Source organism: Dryobates pubescens, chromosome 19 (assembly GCF_014839835.1).
Source record: "Dryobates pubescens isolate bDryPub1 chromosome 19, bDryPub1.pri, whole genome shotgun sequence".
Lineage (NCBI taxonomy): Eukaryota > Metazoa > Chordata > Aves > Piciformes > Picidae > Dryobates > Dryobates pubescens.
In genome coordinates, this window is record NC_071630.1 from 5073588 (window position 1) to 5093200 (window position 19613).

Below are 19613 nucleotides of genomic sequence, written 5' to 3' on the forward strand. Positions count from 1 at the left end.
TGCTCTGCCTCAGCTTCAAACCATTCCCCCTTGTCCTGTCTCTAGACACCCTCATGAAAAGTCCCTCTGCAGCCTTCCTGCTGGATCCTTTCAGCTATTGGAAGGCAGTTCTGAGGTCCCCCTGGAGTCTTCTCCAGGCTGAACAACTCCAGCTCCCTCAGCCTGTCCTCACAGCAGAGGTGCTGCAGCCCATGGATCATCTTTGTGGCTTCATTTTGGCTTTGTGTGCTTCAATTCTTCCATGCTTATATGCCTAGGATGAAGTTCCTTCTTGCAAGATGTGCAAGAACGAGTGATGGGTCTTCAGTGCTGGCTCTGTGCTGTTGTCCACCTCCCCACCACACAGCATCCTGCCTGATGGAGTTTCTTCAAGTCCTGTTACTCTGGTCAGAAGCAAGGCAGTAAATCCAAGTCTTAAAATAAGACACCCAACACTTCTATTAAAAGAGGTTTATTCCATCATGGTTTCTAAATATTAACCATGCACTAGTTTGCAGCTGTGACATGCAGTACATACTTTAATTAAAACAAAAAAGAGAAATACAAACCAATGGAATATAAAACTGAGCCCAGGTCCCCTGGCATCACAGTGCCTGTCAGTAAAATATGACAATAGAGAAGCAAAAAAGGTGGAATTTCAGAGAGGAGAAGCTCTGCCCTAGAGCTCTGCCTTAAAAAAACCAAAGATGATTTGTCACATTTCAAAGCAACCATTTGTTTTGCTCTCATTTCCTTCAGTGGTGTGGAAACAGGAGATGTAAGAGCTGCCTGTAGACAACTCTGAACCTGGCCAGCACCTTCCCAAGCACCTGCTTGCTGTGACAAGGAACTGGGCTCTGCCCTTAGCAGCCAGCTGCTGGCAGGGAACTGGAGCCCAAGGGGCAATTCTGCCTTTGTTGTTCTGCCCCTCTGCTGCTACATTCTGCTTTCATGTCAGTTGCTGTTTGCTGAGGCCTGTTCTGGTGCTCTGTGGTTTTTTGGAAGTGTCTCCAGGTTGCCTGATGCCATGCATAAGGAGCATGTCCTGCCTTTGCCAAGCAGTTTGTGTTTAGAGGTGGACACAAATAGTTCAAGGTAGGTTGTGGTACCCATCAAAATACTTTCTTGTAAATTCAGAAGGCTTTGTCACCAGAATACTAAAGTCATGAGCCTGGTGGTGTTCAAGCAATGTATGGACATGGCACCTGGGGACATGGTTTGATGGCCATGGTGGTGTTGGGTTGATGGTTGGAGTTGATGATTCAGATTGCATCAGGTTGGAAGGGACCCTCAAAGGTCATCTTGTCCAACCCCCCTGCAGTGAGCAAGGACACCTCCTGCTAGACCAGGCTGCCCAGGTCTTTTCCAACTGAAACAACTCTGAAACATCCTTCTGGGGGAAAAAAACCCAGATTAATCAAACCAAACCAAAATGCAGACAGGCACCAAAGCAGGGGGCTGGGAACATGAATTTCCTTGCAGCCATCCTTTAGTTTAGAGGTTGGTTTTTGCCTTTTCACAGTGGGAAGGATGTGTTGCCCTCCTGGGGCCCAGGTATCCTGAGTTTTACAGAAGCAGCTCTGTTTTGTGAACCCAGCACTACTGCTCCTTCTGGACCAGGGTTTACAACGCAGAGCATGAGACACAGTGCTGCCTTGTGCAGGCTTTGCTGGGTGGATGCTGTTAGCTGCTATTTGGCAAACCTTCCTTGCCTGTATCTGCAAACAGGTGCAAGGGCAATGGTAGGAAGGGGTCTGCTGAGATGATGTTCTGCCTCCTATCTGGGATGGAAATTGCAGAAGATGGGATGTGACCCCATCCAAGCAGCTTAAAGAAGTGATAGTGAACAATGAACCAGCTACCTTGTGGCACAGTGACGCTCTTGAGGTTTGTTCTTGCTGCAGGCTTCCAGTTGTCACTTTTTCTTGTTGCAGGTAGGCAGGAGATGTAAATGTATTGAAACCAACATGTTAGCTACAACCTACACATTCAATGCTTGAGAGTGGAATAGTCAGACTTCAGATACAGAAATACTGTTAGATAGTTAAGAAAAATACAAACAGAGTGGAGGCACTCCAAGCCTCTCTTCTTTGGCACAGCAAGCAGTATAAAAGCTCTAAGTGTTAAAAGATTTGGAATGAAGAAAGTATATTAAAGGCTCTACTTAATGTGTCTAAATACCACATCCCTGTGGACTCAGGACCTTGTGCTGAGCGAGGAGGGACAACTGAGATGTGCTGTTGGCCTACAGACCTCTGGGGCAGGCTGACCTACTGCAGAATCTGTAGTTCTGAGGAGTGTCTGATGATGGCACTGGGAATTGTCTGCTGTTCCACATCACTGCCCTGTCTGTGCTTTGGTGATTCCACAGTGAGGTGGAAAGAGGATACTGAGGCTGAAGTGAGGGAGATGTTTCAGCTGGCAGTGCATTCAGCAGAGGAAAGTGCTTGACCATCTTCCCTTCACACTTGGCTGATCTTTGGTTCTTCAGTCTGAGTCAGAATCAGAGTTCTCATCTGCAATTTGAAACAAGGAACCACAGTGAGAACTGGAAACCTCGATGTCAGCTTTGCCTCTTGCTGGGTGCTGCCCTTCAGCAGGTGTCTGCTTCAAAGGACCTGGCGTGTCTAAGAAAGGGCTTGTGAAATGACAGCTCCTATCAACAGGAGGGAGCTTGAAGTGCTTTCAAAGGATTTGAGAAATGCTGCTGAGAGGCACTTCAACATAGACAGAAGTTGTTGCAGAGAGCTGATTGCTAGCATGAGCAGCAAGAGGAAGCCTGCTGAAGACATCCTGCCTGCCTGCTGAGGACATCCTTCCTGGACCGGAATGTTGCTGTGTGCTGTGGGTCACGGATCTGCACTGCTCTGCAAGCCAGCAGCTTCCAGATGTTAAGAAATCTCAGCAGGGCTGTAGAGGTTCAGTGAGCAGCTTCAGAATTCTGCATAGTTGTGGGCAAAAGCAAAGTAGCCAAGAAGAGAAACTGCTCTTAGGGAGTGAGTGCTCCTGCTGCCCTGTGAAGGATCAAGCTGAGAAGAAAATCTCCTACTGGGTGGAGAATTTTACCTACCTTCTGACTTGTGCCCTTCAGGGGCATCAGAACTGCCTTGCTTGAGAAAAGTCACCAGGTCATTGAAGGTTAGGTAGAAATCAATGGCATACACGATGGTGGCCACAAACCCAAACACCTAAAGTGGCAGAAGAACTCTTTAACAACAGGTCCTGGCTGTCAAGGACAACCCAAAATATAAGTCTGACACAAGAAAACATCTGAAAGAAAACTTGGCCTTGATTGTTGTTTTGGTCTGTGTCTTTCTAAAAAGACAGGGAAGGGAAATGTCTTTGTGACCCACTGGCATCAACTAAATTACAGCGGACCTGGAAGAGTGGATCCCTGCAGCTGCTCTACTCAGGCCTTCCCCAAGCTACATCCTTCTCTGGTTCTGCACATGTTCTGAGCATCAGCGTTGCCCTGTGCTGCAAGAGAACATAACCTGCACCTCTACCATCCCAGGGCATCTCTTTGCCAGCAAGAAACCAGCTCAGTTTCTCAGGAAATACTGTTGTCCTGGTTTGCAAGGAGATGTGTCTATTTCAGAGTGACCTAGGCTGAGAGCAAATGCTTCTGGAGTTACCTGTTTGGAGCCCAAGCAGCAACAGCCTAGCACAAACAGCTAGGTTTTCAGGCTGGGAAGCTAGAGGAGATGCTGTGTGGGATTGCTCCATGGCTAAATGGAGTGACAAAGGCTTAGGCAAGGTCTTTGCTCTGACACTGTGTATGCCTTGGGATGGTTTGCTGAGGGGTGCTGGCTACCACTCTTGGGTATTGTTCCTACCTGGTGTTTTAAACGATTATGCAAGTTTTATCTTGCATGCATCATTGCTGCTTAGTCAGGCTGCAGCTGGAGAGGCTGGTGTCTTATTCCTGCACACAAAGTCCTGACAGCCAAGGCTCTCTCCTAGGCAGGCCTTACCCTGGAGGGTAAAATGACCCTGCTCCTTTCAGCTCATCCAAGTAAAATGAAGCACTAGAGGCAGGAGGCTGAAATTGCTGAACTGGGAGTTTCCTTGGTAGTTTCAGCTTTGATTTCTTTTATTATTATTTTTATTTTCCCCTCCATTTAAGGATCTTTACATTCTTTGCAGGAACAAAGAACTTTATCCAGAAGAAAATGTTTCCCCATGAGAACAGTCAGACATTGGAATCATCTCCCAAGGGAGGCAGTGGTGTCCCCTGCACTGGGCAGTTTGAAGACTCAGCTTGCCAGGGTGCTGGGCCAGCTCACTGCAACTCCACTATCACTTAGAAAGGTTAGAGCAGATGATCCTTGGGGTCTTCCAACATGGCATTCTGTGACTCTATGGTCTTCCCTGGCCAGCCAGTGAAATGAAAAAGCACAACAGGTGCCCTTCCCTAGTAGACACTGTTAGGATGAAAACCCAACTCCTTGATTCAGACCCTGTGTTTCGAAATAAGTGACCATTTCTTCCTCGCTCTAGGCAAATCCAACTCTCAGTTAACTGAAGAAACTTCTGCTCCTTGCAGTGGGGTCAGACTGGAATTGTTTCTGAAGTACATCTGCATGCAGTTCACCAAAACACTGAGGTGGAAGGCTTGGGTCTACTTACCCCTGCTGCTTTGGATGCTCCGTCGCTGTATTTTGAGACAGCAGCAATGGAAATGGCAAAGTAAATGATGGCAGCAGAGACACAGCGGAGGAAGTCCTGCAAAACAGGCAGAGTTGTGTCCTCAGCTTAGTCAGGGCACCCAGCACACACACTCCTCCAAAAGCCAGTTCACAAATGACCTCTGAAAGCCTTTGGTGTTGCTACAGCCTGGTGTGCTGTAGTGGCTGAGTTGTTCATCTGGGAATAGGAGGGGTGGCCAGAATCTTGGCACAGGCTCTTACAGATGTTGGGGTAAATCCTCCTTCTAACAGGCTTGTGTCAGGCAGGGTGAGAAGGGCTGTCTTCTGGGACATGTACCTTGCAGTGCATGGAAGTTTCATGGAAGGACTTTTGAAGTGCTTTAAGTCTTATCTTAAGCAGAACCCCTTCTGCACCCAGGGCTCTGGAGGAACAAACCAGTTCCCATGTGCTTGTCTCTACAGAGCAGCAGGCCTGTCTGTAGGAACTCCTCATTCAGGAGCCAAACACTTTGCTGTTTAAAACCATGGTTTGTACTTGGTGTGACCACTTGGAACTCCAACAGTCAGCCTGAGGTGAAGGTCAGGCATTGCAACAGGCTGCCCAGGGAAGTGGTGGAGCCACCAGCCCTGGAGGTGTTCAAGAAAGGTGTGAACATAGCACTTGGGGACATGGTTTGATGGCCATGGTTGTGTTGACTGCTGGATTTGATGATCTTAGAGGGCTCTTCCAACCCAAACAATTCTGTGATTCTCCCTGTTGCTGTCACTCAAATGTGTGCTTCTGTGCTGGGACTGCAGCTCTACTGGGCAGGGGCCATACCCTGGGACAGAGGGCAGAGTGATGTGCTGGAACACCTCTGCACTGTGTTAGTAAATAAAGAGCTGTGATCCCCAGGGCATGCCTTAGTCCTGGCATCTTTACCTCTGCTCACAACTAGATCTTCTGCCTTTTCAGAGCAGAGAGGTAAGATCTTGCCTCAAAACCCAAATCCTCCAAGAAACTGGAGTCCTGTGAAGTCAGGACAAGGTCAGTTATCATGGTTCTGCTAGAATGTGTTAATGGCATAATAACAGAAGTGCTTTTCTTGGCTCTGTTCTGGAATCAGACACATGGAAAAGACAGGAAAATGGTGGCACTCAGATTTCCAGCTGGAAACCACGCACAGTGCCATAGCCACTGCTAGTGTGTTATCCACCAGCGGCCTTGCTAATGTTATTTTTATCCATGGAGAGCTCCAATTCAGATGGTACTATGACAAACTACTGCTGGACTGTGCTGGAAGACAATCCAGAGGGCTCAGTTGTGCCTTGTTTGGGAAGTGTTTTGTGTCGCTGGACAAATGTCTCTTTGAAGCAACAGAGCCATCCTGTGGCTCTTTGTGAGCATGGGCAAGAGCTGCAGGGCTTCCCAGTCAGGAGGACTGCATCTCAACAGCACTGACCTGAGGAGCTCAGCATACTTTGGCAGAACAGGTGATTACTTAAAGCAATGTTGAGGAGCCCCCAGCTGGGGTCAGGTTTAGTTAGGCTGATGGTAAGCTGTGTGATGAGGAAAGGCTGAGAGCCCTGTGGCTGTTTAGTCTGGAGAAGAGAAGGCTGAGAAGAGATCTCATTAATGTTTACAAACATCTGAAGAATGGATGTCAGGAAGGTGCTAGTTGCAGTGGTGTCCTGTGATGGGACAAGGTACAATGGTACAAACTGGAACACAGGAGGTTCCACCTCAACATAAGGAGAAACTTCTCTACTGTGAGGGTGCTGGAGGCCTGGAGCAGGCTGCCCAGAGAGGTTGTGGAATCTCCTCCTCTGGAGGCATTCAAAACCCTCCTGGATGTGTTCTGTGTGACCTGCCCTGGGTGGCCCTGCTCTGGCAGCGGGGTTGGACTGGGTGATATCTGGAGGTCTCTTCCAACCCCTAACATTCAAGGTTTCTGTGATGTTGCCTGCTTCTGAAGCTCCAGCACTGAGCCCTTTGCCAGGAACTGGGCATCAGTTCTGTGCTTTACTAAAGCCATGCTGTCTGTCAGCACCAAGCCAGCTGTGGGACGTGGTACAGCACAGCTTAGAGAGCTTTGCCACCTTCTGCATCAGAGGTTTTCAAGCACAAGTTTCTAATTAAGGGCTGAAGCTGTTAACAGCTTGAACTCCTCTATTTTGCTCATGTTCATAGATTCCTAGAATGGTTTGGGTTGGAAAGACTTCGAAGGTTATCCAGTTCCAACCCCTTGCCAGGGGCAGGGACATCTCCCACCAGCCCAGGTTGCTCAAGGCCTCACCCAGCCTGGCCTTGAGCACCTTCAGGGAGAGGGCATCCACCACCTCCCTGGGCAGCCTGTTCCAGTGTCTGCCCACCCTCACTGCAAAGGATTTGTTCCTAACACCCCGTGTGAACGTTCTCCTGCACAAGCCAGCAGCAGTGTTCTGCTGCATGACGCCGGCTGTGGGGCTGTGGTGCAGAGCTCACTTACCGCCAGCGGCCAGTGCAGTCCTTTAAACTTCTCATTGAGTTTGGAGGCGTAGGCGAAAAAGAGAAACAGCGCCAGCAGAAACTCTAGGAGTGGTGCCATCATGAAAGAGGCAGCTAGAGATGCAATGTAGCAGATAAAGATGATAAATGACAGTACCTAGAGTAAAGGGAAAACTCGTTATTGGCATGGAGCAGCAGAGCCTCGGGCAGCTGAGCAGCTGTGGAGCTGTGTGCTCCTGTCCCTGATGCTGGGCTCTCAGTGCTTGGGCCACAGGAATTCTCTTGTTTGGCATGGAATAAATCTCAAGTGATGGTGTTTATTTCCATGCCTGTGAAATTGACTTTCTGGAGAGCTCAGTAATTTGCAGCTCTTGGAGTCAGTCATTCACTCTGGATTGCAAACTGTTCTGACAGCATTAAGCTGAACATGGAGTGGGACACTGCTGGCAGAAGCTGTTAGGTGAAACCAAGAGCCTTTGTCTTCTGTCATCATCAGGTTTATGGTAATCCAAGGTTCCTGTGTGGTTTGAAACACAGCACAGTGCCCAAGCCCCTGCTGTTAACAGCTGGGGGTGCAAACAGAAACTTATGGCAGAAGCAGGACCAGGGGCTCCCATGGGAGGTGTGTCCATGGGATCCCTGCTGGTGCAAGGGAAGGTGCAGAAGAGACAAAAGCATCAGCCAGCATTCCAGTTTGCCAGCTGTGTCTGATCTGGAGAAGTTGGCATCTGGGGAAATATTGTTTGTCTGTCTTAGAGTCTAGTTAACAGGGCGGCTACTTGTGCAAACAACCCTTGGCAAGATGTCCCTTGACTGCAATGGAATGGTAACAGTGAAAGGGGAAGGATCTGACATGAAGTGTGATGATGGATCTCCAGTCAAGCATCAGTCCTCATTTTGGAGGCATCAGAGACTGAAAAGGCCCAAGGAATCACACAATCATTTTGGTTGGGAAAGAACGTTAAGATCAAGTCCAGCCATTCCTTAACTCTACTACTGGCTGTGTGGTGGCCTTGAGGTACATTTTCATGCCAGATCTGCTGGGTCACTTGGGGACAGCCCTGTGTAATGCAGGAGCCCACAAAGCTGTCAGCTTTTGACAAGGTTTCTCCTTTCTATTTGATTTAGCCAGGTGGAGTGCACAGACTCCCTGAGCAATACTGGATGTCACCTACCACTGTTTGCTCTGAATTCTGAAAGTGAGTAGACCTCTCCTCTTGTCTGACCATTTCATTGCAGTGGCACTCACTGTAGCATTTGGTGTGGCACTTTTACAGATTTACCTCTCCTCCCCCAGTACAAACACTGATGTACCAGTCTGGGACCAGAAGTTGTGAACACCTCCTCACTTACTTTTCCAACCTTCATGACTTTGAAACATCTGGCAAAGTGAAAGCTGCTCAAAAAACCTCAACAGACTTAAAAACAACCTTCAGAATTCATCCTGACCCCTCTGAAAACCATCAAATGAGCCACTGCACATCACACTTGTTCTGTACCTTTTTTCCCCCTAAAGCTCTGTGTGTTTAGAAGTGATCTCAGAGAAAGGTCAAGCAATGGCATCTTGCAGTTTTTCTGACAGCTCTGTGATAAAAAAAACCCCAAACAGCTAAAGAGGAAGTTTGTGAGGCTCAATGCTGTTGCAAGTTCATTTCTAGCACTTTCAGACTCGCCAAGCACTGCAGCTTGTGGCAGCAAACAAACAAACCTCAGTGTTTTATCACTTCTGTCTGTCTGTGTTTACACAGGGGGCTTCTTTTTCCCTTGGGATTACATCCTGTGCATTGATAGCAGCTAGGAGTCTGAGCTGTTCCTGCACTGCTGGTTGCCAGCTTCACTGTGGAGGAAGATTTGGGTACAGAAAGCTCTGCTGGAGCAAAAAGAGAACAGGATCCTTTCATAGCCTGGCAGTGGTAAGGTGATAAAAAGTCCTGGCAGAAGCAGCAGCCTGAGTTTTGGGGGGGTTTTGTTGGTTTGGTTTTTTTTACTGAGCACCTTTTTTATGGGAGTGGGAAAGTACATAGAAGAGAGAGAACTGTTGCATATTACTTTTTAAAAGGCAATTCTTTGGTATTGTGTTTCAAAAAGTACTTTTCCCCCATGTAATTATTACCTAATACTGTGCTGCTGGACTTTCTAGCCGGGCCAGACACTACCAAGTGATCCTTCAGCACACCACCAGCTTGCAATGCACAGTGTTAGTTGCAGTGTTTGGAGAGCGCTGTGCTGCTTGGGGAGGGAGGGCTGCTGAAGGGCTGAGCTGATGGCAGAGGTGGAGGCAATGCTGAGTCTCCTGTGCAGGGGGCGCAGCCCCACTGCAGCTGTCTGACACCACTGCAAGCTGCAACATGCCCCAGTGCCCTCTGCTCCCTGCAGCCAGGTGCCTGCTCCATGGAACAGGTTTGCTGAAACAGTTGTAGAAGTGGCTAGTGGTGATCTCTGTTGGATAAGAGTGCTTTTAGTTAGTGTTTGTTGGCAGAGAGAAAGCAGATCACTGCCTGGGCTCTGCTGTTTAGTCACTTCTCTGTCGTACTGGTCGTGGAGGTGACGTTGTTGGTTCCCCTCAGATTGCTTTCTGATTACAGAGCCAGAGGAAGGCACAGGGGGCTTCTTCCAAGGAGGCTTTACACAGAGCAGCTGGAGGTTTCAGTTATGAAGGTCAGTTCAGAGAAGACTGAAAAGACAGGAGACAGGAAAAGAAGAGAAAAACAGGCATGGTGATGTTTACATCCTTTGTGCCACCGACACAACCTTCTACAGGACAACTTTGCATTTACCACAGCTGAATTAAAAACATAAGGGAGTGTCACTGCATGCTGGTGGCAGGGGACTAAGGAGATGCCAGTTAAAGCAGACACCAGGACAAACACAAAAACTTGACTAAAACAGATGGGGTGAGCAGCAGAATGCATAAGCATTCTGGAGAAGACTTGATGGGGTGCTTGGTGCCATGGGTTAGTTGTTTAGGTGGTGTTGGATTGGTTGATGGGTTGGACGTGATGATCTTGAAGGTCTTTTCCAACCTGGTTTATTCTATGTATTCTAAGCATAGACCTTGCCTGGACAAGCTCTGGTGGCAGGCGTGAGAGTGGCTGGTAAATGCTCCCAACACAGACAGAGGGAACTGAAAAATGCATCTTTAGGAGGGGAAAAGATCATGGATGGGGGTTGGACTGGATGACCTTTAGAGGTCCCTTCCAAGAGGGATGATTCTATGATTCTATGCTGACCTTCAAGACAGCAACTTAAGTATTTAGAAAAAGTGAGTAGCTTAAGAGAAGAGTTAAAATATGTGGACAAAACAATGGTATGGGGAGAGAATAGGAAGGGAAAAGAGAAAGTCCGAGAGAATGGTGATTAGCAAGTGGAGGAACCAGACAGTGAGGATAAAGAGGATCAAGAGAGACAGCAAAGCTTATCCATGTCCTTGATGTTACAGCTTCTTTGTGGGTGTGTAGCTATCCCCAGGTAGAATAAAAAATTCATAGGGCAGGAAGATCAAAAGGAAAATGAGCAGGGGAGGAACTTGCTCCTCTGAATAAAATTTGAGATGATAATTAATTAAGCTTCTAGCAGTAATTGGCTTCATCACCAGCCTGACTTGTTCTAGAAAAAGCACTAGAATGCTCAGGCTGGCAGCCCACAGAGCAGCTCAAATGCTGCCATGAAGAGCACAGCCTAGTACTGTGGAGATCCACACTCCCTCCACAACACAAGGTGTGCAAATGTGATTTTCAAGTGGCTGCAGCAGCTTCCTCCAGCCTGACCAAAGCACCCCTGGCCTGCAGCGCTGAGCTCCTGGTGCAGCTGCCTCTGCCACCTTCCCTGGCAGGCCTGGAGCTGTGCTGTGGGCACCAGTGCTCCCAGCCACCTCCAGCAGGGCAAGGGAAGGGGACAGGCTGTGAGGGTGGCAGCTGTCTTAACTTAGAAACACTAGGGAGAAATTCTTTATGCTGAGGGTGGGGAGACACTGGCACAGGCTGCCCAGGGAGACTGTGGATGTCCCCTCCCTGGAGGTGTTCAAGGCCAGGCTGGATGAGGCCTTGAGCAGCCTGAGCTGGTGTGAGATGTCCCTGCCACTGGCAGGAGATTGGAACTGGATGATCTTGAAGGTCCCTTCCAACTCAATCTATTCTGTGACTCCAAATGTACAGAGTCTGAGTGGGTCTGCTATAACTTATGGCTGCTGAACAGCATTGCTTGCCAGCTGCTTCTACTGGGCAAAACTCTTAACTGAGATTACTTCCACCTGGGACACAGCCAGCACAGTCACTGGGCTGAGTGATCTGCTGGAGCCAACTTGTGTTCCTTTTCTGCCACAGCCACAAAAAGAGAAGTGTAACCATCTCCTGGTCAAGATGTGTCTGCAAGCTGCTGCTTTGCATTCAGTCTGTGATGGTTTGGGAATATTGACTGCAGGACTACAGGCACCTCCCATAGCCAGCAGAGAGCTCTGATCTACCTGCAGAGATGCCAAGTGTTTGCAAGGCCTTAAAGCCAGAGCAATAAAGTGCACTTCTCATGACTTGCCAAGCTGCTGAGTAATAATGTGAGAGAGGCATTTGGTAAGGCTAATGAGAACCTCATTTTTTCTGAACACAAGACCCTATCCCATGAACGTTCTACATACACTAATGCAGAATCCAACCCCACCCCACATCACTGCTGTGTCAGAGAGGAAAACCCAAACATTTAAGACAAGAAATACAAAGCCTTAATATGGGAGACAGCTTTAAACTGGGAGAGCTTTAACCTGGGACTCATCTGCAATGAGTTTTCAACTGGTTTTAAAGTTTTTAAAGGAGGCAACTGCTGGATTTCCTGAATTGCCCTTTCCCAGCCTCAGAACTAATTTGACTTGGTTTGGAGCAACCGGCACCAGCAGCAGGGCTTGTGCCAGGGGAGGTTTAGGTTGGAGATTAAGAACAATGACTTTGCTGCAAGAGTGGTCAGGGATTGGAACAGGCTGCCCAGGGAGGTGGTGGAGTCCCCATCCCTGAAGGTGTTCTAGAAGGGTGTGGCCATGGTGATGTTGGGCTGATGGTTGGACTGGAGGATCTCAGAGGTCTCTCCCAGCCTTGCTGGTTCTCTGATTTGCCACTGCATTTTTCTAACTGGACTTACTCTAAAGCCTGTGTTGTCTTCAATGATTTCTTCTGGCAAAGGTGAGAAAACTGGAGAGAAACTGCTGCTGCCTCCCCTCTGCCAGGAAACGACATCCTGAACACGTGGGCTGGCCTGCAAGGAGCCCTCAGAGAGCTTCAGCAGATGGGGTTTTAAAGCTGCCTCCAGCCAGCCAAACCCTCAGGAAGCCCAGAGTGGCGTTACGAAGGATAAATCCCTGTTTTGTTCAAGACAGAGCAGTTTTTATTACTCCAAGGAGGAATAATTAGTACTTCTCTATGACAACAAAAGGGTGAGTCTGATCCCATGACCAACACAGTATTACTCAAAGATGTCATCATTTGGAGAGCTTAAAAGGCCAGGCTCTCTGAAAGTCACAACTTACTGGCTGGAAGCTTGTAAAAATCTACCTCTAGTATGTTACAGCATGCAGCAAAGCCAGGTGCCCAAGGGAGAACATCAGCTGGGCTTTGCTATCTCCTTACTCTGTGGGTTTGTAAACTACAGCTGCTGTGAGGGATGGGAGGGGGGCCTGCAAGTTTTACAGCAATTTTGGTGGATGTGGTAGAGCTCACAGCCTGCTGCTACCCAGCCTGGGGCCCATGTTCCCTGCCACAGAAGTCATTCTCATCTCCTGAATGAATGGGTTTGCCCTTCAAGGCCAACCTGCTATCTCCTGAGTGCTGCCCATGCTGTCTGCCACAGGGCAGTGCCCACAGCCCAGAGAAGGGCTGCTCAGGGAGCCTGGCAGTGCTGCCTCCTGCCAGTTTCTTCCCCTTTTTTGTGCTTCAATTTCCTTGTTTCCTTCTCAGAGCTGCCACAGTGGATAGCTAGAAACACATCTGGACAGAGCTCTATCTGCTTGATTGCTAGTTTGAGCTGTCTTGATGTTTGACTGCCTGCTGTCAAAACTCCAACTAGAATTACAGAGACCTTAGGGTTTAAATTTCTCCTCATTTCTAGTATAAATGATGTTGAAGGTCTAATTTCAAGCAACTGACCTCCTCTTACAATGTGACTTGAATGTCAAATGCTCATTCCCCAGGAAGGGAAGCTTTCTCTACCAAGAGGGACACCAAAAATCAAAGGTCTGTGATCACTGCCACCAGCCCTGACTTCAGAATCATAGAATGGCTTAGCTTGGAAGGGACCTTGGAGGTCATCTACTCCCACCCCTTTGCCATGGGCAGGGACACCTCTCAAGTAGACTTGGTTGTCGAAGGCATCATCCAGTCTAGCCTTGAACACCTCCAGGTAATAGCAATGAGTAAGGGTGCCCCTCTGTGAGGTCTGGGCTGGGCACAGCTTTCAGCATCCTTGGGACTGAAGCTGAGAGATCATGGTCCCCTAGCTCGTGTCACACATAATCCATGAGCAGGACCTTTCCTGGTAACCCAGGTGTGCCCCGTGGCCTTAGAAGGTGGAGAGGGGGCAGCAGTGGTCACTGGATTCATGCAGCAAAGGGGTTGAAACAAAGTCAAAGCCCTTTTGAAACAAATAGGGGTTCCAGCTCAAGGGGAACACAGCTACGGTGCTGGAAGCCCAACCTGAGGCTTATCTTGGTTTATGAGCCTGCTCTGTTGCCCACAATCGATTGAAGGTCCAGCCCTGAGCTTCACCCATGTGGGTGGGGCTGTTCCCCGGCTCGCCCTCCGCTCCCACCACGCCGCGATGGGGCAGAGCAACACCACCGAGAGGTGCCCTCAGTTTAGGGCGGTGAGAGCTGTACCTCTTCACACCGCTTCTGCCCCGAAGATGACCAGCACGCTACGGGGGACCCCAGGCCGGGACTCCCGGCCTCAGCAGCAGCTCCGTCCCTGCTTGTCCCCACCGCCCCCAGTTCCGTGCGAGCCCTCCCAGATCCCCTGGCCCTTACCGCCTCGGCGAGCAGCAGCTGGCCCTTGCGGGAGCGGAGCAGCTCCCGGGGCGGCAGGAGCGAGCGCAGGCCGGGCGGCGGCGCGGCCCCCGCGGGCTCCTCCATGGCTGCGGCGGCTCCGGCGGCCGCGGGCTGGCGCGGAGCGGGGCCGGCGCGGGGTGGGGGTGGGTTTTTTTGTGAAGGAGGGAAGCGGAAATCGTGACACTGCGGAAACGTGAAAAAAAAGTTTCAGCATCCCTAAATCTGGGGGGTGGCGGCCGAGCGCTCAGCGCGGCCCCCAGGGGTGTGGGGCGCCCCGCAACAGCAGCTTGGGGGGGTGGGGGGTGGGGGTGTCCCACAGGGGCAGAGGATCTCAGCGAGCCGCTCCCCGCCTCTGCCCCGCACAGCTCCCGCCGCCCGGGCGGCAGCAGCCCCAGCCGGCCCGGGAGCGCTCCTCTGCCTCCCAAAGGGAGCCGCCCCGGTCACCCTGCCCGCCCTCCATCCCTTCGCTGCCGCCCCTGTGTCAGCCTTGAACTCTCCCATCGCGGGCTGCTCGCTTGGGATGCTGAGGGTGGTTCAGAGGGCACTGAACTTCACCGCTGGCTCTCTGAGCTCTAGAACTCGGAGGCTGAAGGGTTTTAAGTGGCTTCTAAAGCTGCTTTTTTCCCCCATCTTCACTGCACCGCAGTCCTGTCCTGATCGCATTACTCTAGCGGGGCGGTGCCGTTGTTCTCAGCACTTTCCAAACGTGACCATGAACATTCAGGGAACAGAATGCCTCACCAATCAGGTATTGCCATGGCATGAGGAGTCAGCACCCAGGAAGCTGATGTGTGGCATCAGGAACACAAAGAGGGGTGGGATAAAAAGCACTCCTGAGGATTTTTACTGGTACATCAAATCAATTAACTGTTAGTCTAAGTACACTTAAATAAATAATGATGAACAATGCAGTTAAGCCTAGCTGTATATTATTACTATTACAGAAAATAAGGCAAATATGAAATTAATTAATACAGGTGAAAATGGAATGAAACTTAGAAAAACCAGGACAACTTTCTGCGAAGCTTATACTGGTGAAACTGCAACACTGAAACTACACTTGTGAACGTAAGAAAACCTAAACAAGTACCTAAGTGCACAGGAAATGCCGAAGTGAACACATGGAAATACTCATTCTTGAAAAGAGAGCAGTCAAACAGTTACCACCGGACTTGCTCTGTTAGCAACATGGTAATCTTATTCCGCAGCACTATTGCTTCCCCTGGATCGATCAAATCTAATCTGGGAAACAAGAACTGCATCGACAGCACAGAGAGCACACAGCATGAGACCAAACACCTACAAAGGTAATCAGCAGGTTAGTTTCCCCGTGCAGTCCCCACAGACTCATCTTCCAGGCCTCAAAGCAGCAGTCAGCACAGCTTCCTAACTTGTCTCTAGCCTTCTAAATGCAGATGTGATGAGAGAGCTGATGAATTAAATAGCATCCATATTTAAAGCCCAGCAGCAGCTTTGTCTGATGTGTGTGTGCAGCTGGAGTGGCATGTTCTTGAAAGCTAAGCTTTATGCCAGACAAAGCTTTTATCCTAAATGAAAGCCAGAAACTGTCTCTTCAAGACTGCCTAATTACTGGCAACACAAGCCTAGCAGGAAAAGAATAGTGCTCCTCTCCTCTGGAGCGCTGAAGGGGAAACACCTTCCAAAGTGAAAAAAAAAAAGTATATTTAAAAAATTTGCAACTTCAGGCAGACAGTTGGAAAAATGTCTTTGCAGAACAGCCATGGAGTGCACTTGCCCAGCTCCTGCCCTTCAGCCCAATCCCACACGCACACAAGTTGAGCAGTGTTACTTAAGCCAAGGTAGCCAAGGCTCCTTGCTCTGTCCTCTGTTTCTCCACTGCTGGAATGTTTCTGAGAGTAAAAGCGGGGGTGGGCGTGCGAGTAGAAAACTGTGCTGGTAACCAGCGCTGTGTACACTCCGAGCAGCTGTAGGCAGTGGGCCGACGGCGGCATCAGTAGTGTTTCCACACCTGTGGTCTTGCGAGTGTCCGTGCTCCCTTCTCAGGACGCTCTGCGGGAAAAGCTTATGCATCTGTGCAGCGGCGTGTGCCGCCCTGTCCGTGGTCAGTGCTGCCACCGTGTGACTAATTGTCGGTACTGCATCTGTGCAGCGGCGTGTGCCGCCCTGTCCGTGGTCAGTGCTGCCACCGTGTGAATAATTGTCGGTACTGCATCTGTGCCAGCGGCGTGTGCCGCCCTGTCCGTGGTCAGTGCTGCCACCGTGTGACTAATTGTCGGTACTGCATCTGTGCAGCGGCGTGTGCCGCCCTGTCCGTGGTCAGTGCTGCCACCGTGTGACTAATTGTCGGTACTGCAGCTGTGCCAGCGGCGTGTGCCGCCCTGTCCGTGGTCAGTGCTGCCACCGTGTGCATAATTGTCGGTACTGCATCTGTGCCAGCGGCGTGTGCCGCCCTGTCCGTGGTCAGTGCTGCCACCGTGTGACTAATTGTCGGTACTGCATCTGTGCAGCGGCGTGTGCCGCCCTGTCCGTGGTCAGTGCTGCCACCGTGTGAATAATTGTCGGTACTGCATCTGTGCCAGCGGCGTGTGCCGCCCTGTCCGTGGTCAGTGCTGCCACCGTGTGACTAATTGTCGGTACTGCATCTGTGCAGCGGCGTGTGCCGCCCTGTCCGTGGTCAGTGCTGCCACCGTGTGACTAATTGTCGGTACTGCAGCTGTGCCAGCGGCGTGTGCCGCCCTGTCCGTGGTCAGTGCTGCCACCGTGTGCATAATTGTCGGTACTGCATCTGTGCAGCGGCATGTGCCGCCCTGTCCGTGGTCAGTGCTGCCACCGTGTGCATAATTGTCGGTACTGCAGCTGTGCCAGCGGCGTGTGCCGCCCTGTCCGTGGTCAGTGCTGCCACCGTGTGCATAATTGTAGGTACTGCAGCTGTGCCAGCGGCGTGTGCCGCCCTGTCCGTGGTCAGTGCTGCCACCGTGTGACTAATTGTCGGTACTGCAGCTGTGCCAGCGGCGTGTGCCGCCCTGTCCGTGGTCAGTGCTGCCACCGTGTGCATAATTGTAGGTACTGCAGCTGTGCCAGCGGCGTGTGCCGCCCTGTCCGTGGTCAGTGCTGCCACCGTGTGATTAATTGTCGGTACTGCAGCTGTGCCAGCGGCGTGTGCCGTCCTGTCCGTGGTCAGTGCTGCCACCGTGTGACTAATTGTGGGTACTGCAGCTGTGCCAGCGGCGTGTGCCGCCCTGTCCGTGGTCAGTGCTGCCACCGTGTGAATAATTGTCGGTACTGCAGCTGTGCCAGCGGCGTGTGCCGCCCTGTCCGTGGTCAGTGCTGCCACCGTGTGATTAATTGTCGGTACTGCAGCTGTGCCAGCGGCGTGTGCCGCCCTGTCCGTGGTCAGTGCTGCCACTGTGTGACTAATTGTCGGTACTGCATCTGTGCCAGCGGCGTGTGCCGTCCTGTCCGTGGTCAGTGCTGCCACCGTGTGATTAATTGTCGGTACTGCAGCTGTGCCAGCGGCGTGTGCCGCCCTGTCCGTGGTCAGTGCTGCCACCGTGTGATTAATTGTCGGTACTGCAGCTGTGCCAGCGGCGTGTGCCGCCCTGTCCGTGGTCAGTGCTGCCACCGTGTGAATAATTGTCGGTACTGCATCTGTGCCAGCGGCGTGTGCCGCCCTGTCCGTGGTCAGTGCTGCCACCGTGTGACTATTTGTCGGTACTGCAGCTGTGCCAGCGGCGTGTGCCGCCCTGTCCGTGGTCAGTGCTGCCACTGTGTGACTAATTGTCGGTACTGCATCTGTGCCAGCGGCGTGTGCCGTCCTGTCCGTGCTGCCACCGTGTGAATAATTGTCGGTACTGCAGCTGTGCCAGCGGCGTGTGCCGTCCTGTCCGTGGTCAGTGCTGCCACCGTGTGATTAATTGTCGGTACTGCAGTGCTGCAGCTGTGTGTGCCGCCCTGTCCCTGCTCAGTGCTGCCACCGTGTGAGTAATTGTGGGCACTGCAGCGGTGCAGCGGCGTGTGCCGCCCCGTTAGTCCTCGGTACTGATGCCTCGTCCGGAATGCTTGAAATGCTTGAGAAGTCTTTGGAAGACAGGGTTGGCGAGGGGGCGGGGAGAGATTAAAAATGATTTAAAGTTGTAGCTATTAGTGTGAGGCGTTAAATAGGCAGAATTCTCTTGTTCTTATATAGAAACAAAAAATTTCTATTCATTTATAGTTAAAAATTATTTTAAAATAAAAAGCCTCTCTTACAAAAAGGATTTCCGACGATCTAAACCCGTGCTGCAACGGGGCCTGCGTGTTCTTAGCGAGCATCTAGGGTCTGGGGCCTTCTTAAGGGGGGCAGGACCGTCCGCCACAGCCCCGCCCCGCGGGCACGCTCCAAGCGATGCTGTTTGGCTTGGCGGCCCCTGAGTGGAGAAGCCGCCGCGGGGGTGGTCACCAGGTGGAGGTGAATGGGCTTGCCCCGCCTGTTAATGGGCTACTGTTGGGGTGCGAACAGGGACTATGTTCGGGGCGGGGGGGGGAGTGTCCGTGTCTGGAAGCCAGTAAACGGGATCTGGATACATCTAAGTGGATCTGGGGGTATCACTGTGGGATTTGGGGGCATCTAAAGGGCTCTGAGGTCAAACAGAGGCCTCTGGGTGGGCTCTGGGGGATCCCTTCGGTCTCTACCGGGTCTCAACAAGTGTCTGGGCTCTTCTATGGCGTTGCTGGATTCTCACGCTCACTGCTGCCACCTTGTGGGCACGAGGAGGTACTGCTTGCTACCACCTGCTGCTAGGGCGCCTGAGTGGCCGCTAAGAGGTTTGGAGGCAACTAAAGGCCACCTAGGTGCACCTGAAGGGCTTTTGAGGATGACAAAAGGGGCCTGGGAGTACAAAAAGGGCTTTTGAGGACATCTAACGTAGTCTAGGGAGCATCTGAAGTGGTGGGGAGAGATCTGTGAGCATCTAGAGGGGTTCTGGGGGGTCTCTAAAAGGGTCTGGGGACATCTAAAATGGGGTATTGTGAGTATATTAAATTGGTCTGGGATGCTCTGGAGGGTCCCTTGGGGGCTTCTGAGGGGGGTCTCTGGGGGAGGGGTCTCTGAGGAGTTGGGGGGGTGGGGTGTCTCAGTGAGGTTTTGGGGTCTCTGTGGAGTCCCTGTTGTGTCTGGGGTCTTCTACAGGGTTGGCAGCAATCCAGCCCCCTGTTTTGTTGGCTACAGGGCAGTAAGTAGCTGCAGACTGATGCCTTATGTTCCATAGCTCTTGGCCCATGAGGACCACAGGGGATGGCAATGTGATGGGTTAAAGGATGAGGCTTGGTGTTTGTTTTGCTTTGAATGAATGTCTCTCTTTCCTTTTATTTTTTAATTTTTAAAATTATTTTTTCCTTTTTTAGGGAGTCTGTTGCTTTGCCTGAAAACAAGGAGCAGATTTGTGTTCAGCCTCAGCCAGAAACCCTGACACTGGGGGCTGCTTTCTTACCAGAGTGTGGAGCTGTTGGAAACCCCATGCCTCGGTGCAAGTAGTTC

General features: G+C 51.0%; 1 protein-coding gene across 1 annotated transcript; it reads right to left on the reverse strand.

Annotated features, from left to right (window-relative positions):
- Positions 1-455: 455 nt before the first annotated feature.
- On the reverse strand, positions 456-14253 carry CMTM3 (CKLF like MARVEL transmembrane domain containing 3). The gene is made up of 5 exons (XM_054170222.1): positions 14096-14253; positions 7097-7252; positions 4609-4704; positions 3050-3167; positions 456-2495 (listed from the first exon to the last, which is right to left on the reverse strand). The coding sequence occupies exons 1-5, from the start codon at positions 14198-14200 to the stop codon at positions 2467-2469; spliced, it is 504 nt and encodes a 167-aa protein (XP_054026197.1). The 5' UTR covers positions 14201-14253; the 3' UTR covers positions 456-2466.
- Positions 14254-19613: the final 5360 nt, after the last annotated feature.